The sequence below is a fragment of the Panicum virgatum genome, chromosome 9K (assembly GCF_016808335.1).
Source record: "Panicum virgatum strain AP13 chromosome 9K, P.virgatum_v5, whole genome shotgun sequence".
In the NCBI taxonomy this organism is placed as follows: Eukaryota; Viridiplantae; Streptophyta; class Magnoliopsida; order Poales; family Poaceae; genus Panicum; species Panicum virgatum.
The window spans coordinates 51,287,992-51,291,861 of record NC_053144.1 but is presented as its reverse complement, the minus strand read 5'-3'; the positions used below and the strand labels follow the sequence as shown (position 1 = coordinate 51,291,861).

General features: G+C 53.3%; 1 protein-coding gene across 1 annotated transcript; it reads right to left on the bottom strand.

The window, feature by feature from the left end:
• Positions 1–716: 716 nt before the first annotated feature.
• Positions 717–3,461, bottom strand: LOC120652093. The gene is made up of 2 exons (XM_039929806.1): positions 2,807–3,461; positions 717–1,924 (listed from the first exon to the last, which is right to left on the bottom strand). Exon 2 carries the CDS (start codon positions 1,886–1,888, stop codon positions 1,013–1,015), a length of 876 nt encoding a protein of 291 aa, XP_039785740.1. The 5' UTR covers positions 1,889–1,924; positions 2,807–3,461; the 3' UTR covers positions 717–1,012.
• Between the last annotated feature and the right edge of the window lie 409 nt (positions 3,462–3,870).

Here is a 3,870-nt window from a genome sequence, read left to right as displayed (position 1 = left end):
TAAAAACTATTATTAATAAAATTAAAATTGTACCTGGAGCGGGCGGCGGCGTCGCGGGCGGAGCGCTGCGGGCGCCGGCGCGCGTGCGGGAGCCGCGCGGGGGGTGGGCGGGGCGGCGGCGCGGGCGGAGCGGGCGGGCGGGCGGCGTGGCGGGCGGAGCGGGCGGGCGGCGTGGCGGGCGGAGCGGGCGGGCGGAGGGCGCGGGCGGCGGCGCTGGGGAGCGGGGCGCGTGGTTTATAAGGGACGGGCCTTACCGCCGGTTCAACCGGCGGTAGGTGCTTACCGCCGGATGATCCAGCGGTAAGGCTCGGCCCACCACGGCCCAGCGCGGATCCACCCTACCGCCGGTTCATCCGGCGGTAACAACCTTCCGCCGGATGAACCGGCGGCTGGGTGACATTTTTGAAAAAAAAACAAGACATATATTTTTGATAAATCGAAAAAAAATAAAAATAAAAATAAAAAAAATTCCCATGTCAGTCTGTCACTGCTACAGTGCTACTGGGTGTGATGGCATGTCTTGCTACAACCAGCAATATTTGGCTCGCAAATCGAATTTAAATTTGGTTGAACTGCGACGAAAAAGAAAAAACTCAGACGTATGCCGTTCACTCCTTACTGTCCTTAGAGCTTCCATGTACACTATATATACAGTACCAGCATCAGCAAGAATAGCGAAATCAGAAACGACTCTTGGTACCTCTGGAGTTACAATCAGTGGAATCTCTGATAGAAAAGCTCTTACTCAAACTCAATATACCCTCCATGTTGCAGCAATACATACACAAGTACATCTAGAGATAGCAGCAAAATTTGCAAAACAAAAAAGGACACAAGAGAATGTACACTATACACAGAAGTAGCAGAAACTCCAAGACTATAAGGAAACCTATGACCATGACATTGTCTGGTTGCTTATTGCTCTACATACTTTTTTTTTGAGGGGGCATTGCTCTACATACTAGTATCTACTTAGTAGCAATATCACATATCCAAAATGCGAAGGTAGGTTCTACTTCTCGTTGCAGGACATGTGCTCAAAGGCGTCCTTGATTGCTGCAATGGCAGCCAGGTACTTGCTCCTGCGCTCCAGGTACATCCCCTCTCGCGCCAACCGCTGGGCGCTGTCATTCATCTGCAGCAGCGCCTGCTGCTCCAAGCGATCATCGATGAACAGTCGCGCGATGAGGAATGAGAAAGAGGCCGCAGAGTGCATCCTGCGGAATTGCTCAGCCTGATGGTCTCCCCTCAGTTTCTGGTTCAGGTTCAGTTTGTCTGAAAGCATGGCCACATTCTTCAGGTGCTGCTCCACCTGCTGCATCAGGCTCCCAAGGTCGTCCTGGGGCTCTGAGCTGGGACGGTCGTTCAGCACCTGGATCCTTGCAACAACATAGGGCTTTGTCCTGACAATCTCGATGACCCTGAAGCGATCTTCGCCTACGCAGGTGAGGAAGTACCGGTCATCGATGAGCCTCTCGCACTCGATGGCATGGACGATGCACCCGACATCAGCCATCCTGCCATTCTTGCCGCAGTAGATGACCCCAAACTTGAGGCCTTGCTGAAGAAGGGTGTGCATCATTATGCGGTACCTGAACTCAAACGCCTGCAGCTGGAGTGTGGCGCCAGGGAAGACCACCGACGGGTACATGACGATTGGGATTTCAGTGGTCTGGTCTTTGGGGGTCTGAACAACCTCGTCCATGCAGCCATGCAGATTGGCTCTGCATTTAAGGACTGATGTGGTTCTCTTCTGGTGCTTCTTTGCCGTGGTCCTTGTGTCAAGTCTCACTGGCGGCTTTGGCTGGTACTGGTTAGAAGCTGAGGATGGACTGAAGCTGCTTGGCCTTGCCAAGTTAGATGGAAGTTGCAGTGTATTGAGGGCCATATATTTGTGCTTTGCAATGAGTGCGACCGGCTAGCTCTGTTCACAAACATGAGGAAAAAAAGAGAAATTCATATTCAGCATCATTTGGCAGTAACAGGAAAAACATTTGTATGCAGTGACAGTACAGTTGTCTGAACACTGGGAGCCATGAAACATGAACAAGTTTGAGAGACCAAAGAAAGATTTGTAACAAGCATACAAACATCTTGACAGGCTGAAGCAAAAAATAATTATGTCTTGTATTGTATATTTATATATAAAAAAAACAACCAGATACGGGGTTGCCTGCAATATTGGAGAGTAGAAGTAAAAAAAAAAAAAACATGAGAACATCCCCGCCATGGCAGTTTAGATTTGAGCCTAATATGCAGTGCCCTTTCACGGAAAAGTTCCCTTGCGCCTATCATCGTAAGTGCTGCGGTACCTAAAAGCGGCAGGTTGCAAGTGAATTCCAGTTAGGTGGGGGTGGATAAGGACTGGGCCTCGGATGATGATCGAGACGGTGGACTGTGGGGTAGGGTAGGTAGCAGCTGCGGGGCTCCCCATAGCGCCATGACTCGATGCCTCTTGCTGATTAGTGATTAGGAGAGGAAGAATCCAAGCGATCCATTCCATGCGTGTCGGGCTCAAGGGAACTCAGGAAAGAGTTAAAAAACACACACACACCGTTCGTTGTTTTTTTTCTCACCGTCTCTCTCGTGTAAAACTAAAACCCTCCGCTGCAACTGCAAGGATCGGGGATCCGGGAGCAGATGCTGGGGAAGCCGCAGTCGGAACCTAGGCAACCGGCACCAAAAGTCACACGCCCGCACGCGGCACACCCCAGATAAAAGGGGAGGAGGCAATCATGGTTGGGCTATTACTGTTGTGCGGATGAAGTAAAGGTTGGGTCGGAGGGCGGTGCTGGGGGGTTGCTACCTTGGTGGATGGCGGCGGCGGCGGCGGCGGCGGCGGCTCCTCCTCTTGGGCGCGGGCGCCTGGCGAAGGTCCTGGTTCCGCAGCGGCGGCGGCCGGTCGGTCTGGGAGGGAGGACGAAGACGGAGTGGGACTGTGGGGGAAGGGGGAAGGCACAGCGAGCGGCGGGGGCAGAGGAAGAGGAAGGCGAATGGATAGGAGCAGAGGCGGAGTGGGTAGATAAAGGCGCGCGCTTATCTGGGACTGGGAGACCCCAATCAGTGGAAGATTGATGGATCCCGCCGGCGCTTAAAGTCACTGCCGGTGGGGTCCCGCCGGCGCGCTCGATGGACTCCGACGAAGGGTGCGGCGCGGGAGTCACAGACTGACACGGGCCTGCCCTGCTCCACGCCCCCACGTCCCCAAGCTAAAACAAAAAAAAAAAACACATCACCAGACATCATTACTACGTTATTTGCAACTTGTGTCAAGAGTCATCAAGACATAACAGATGGAACAAGGGACGGGGGAAAAAAGCGAGACGCGAAACTGTGTGCTGCTTAAGTTCAAAAAAAAAAAAGAAGAAGAAAGAAACTGTGTGCTGCCGCTCTATCTGTTGGCGCCGTGCTCGTCCAATCTGAGGGGGGAAAGAAAATAGAAAAACAGGACAGGCAGGGGTAAGCTGCCTTGCCTAGCTGGCCTATGGCACCTTGTTACTAGTTTTTCCGGCCCCGTTCCATCCCGAGTTCCTGACCCAACTCGTGGATAAGGACGACTGCCGGGTGCCGCGTGCAGTCGTCAAGTCAGCCCTCGCCGCCGCCGCCGCCGCCTCCAATCCATCTGAACAGCGAGGGCGCCGCGTGCGTAGCACGGGTATGTAGCACCCGACCCCCTTGCGGTTGTCCGCTCCCAAGGAATCAATCCCCGCCGCGGGACAGCAAAAAGCACCGCGTCGCGCTCGACACTTTAGCAAAAGCATCGTCAAAAAAAAAAGTAGCGATCTTTTTCCTTCCCCCCTTCAGTACTGCTGCGCGCAAATATCTCCAGCACACGCATGCAGTGATATTTGGGCGCCTGCTGATATTTGT

Bases quoted from the DNA above. Each gene is read 5' to 3' on its own strand.
- LOC120652093 (XM_039929806.1), bottom strand. From the start codon at position 1,888: ATGGCCCTCAATACACTGCAACTTCCATCTAACTTGGCAAGGCCAAGC.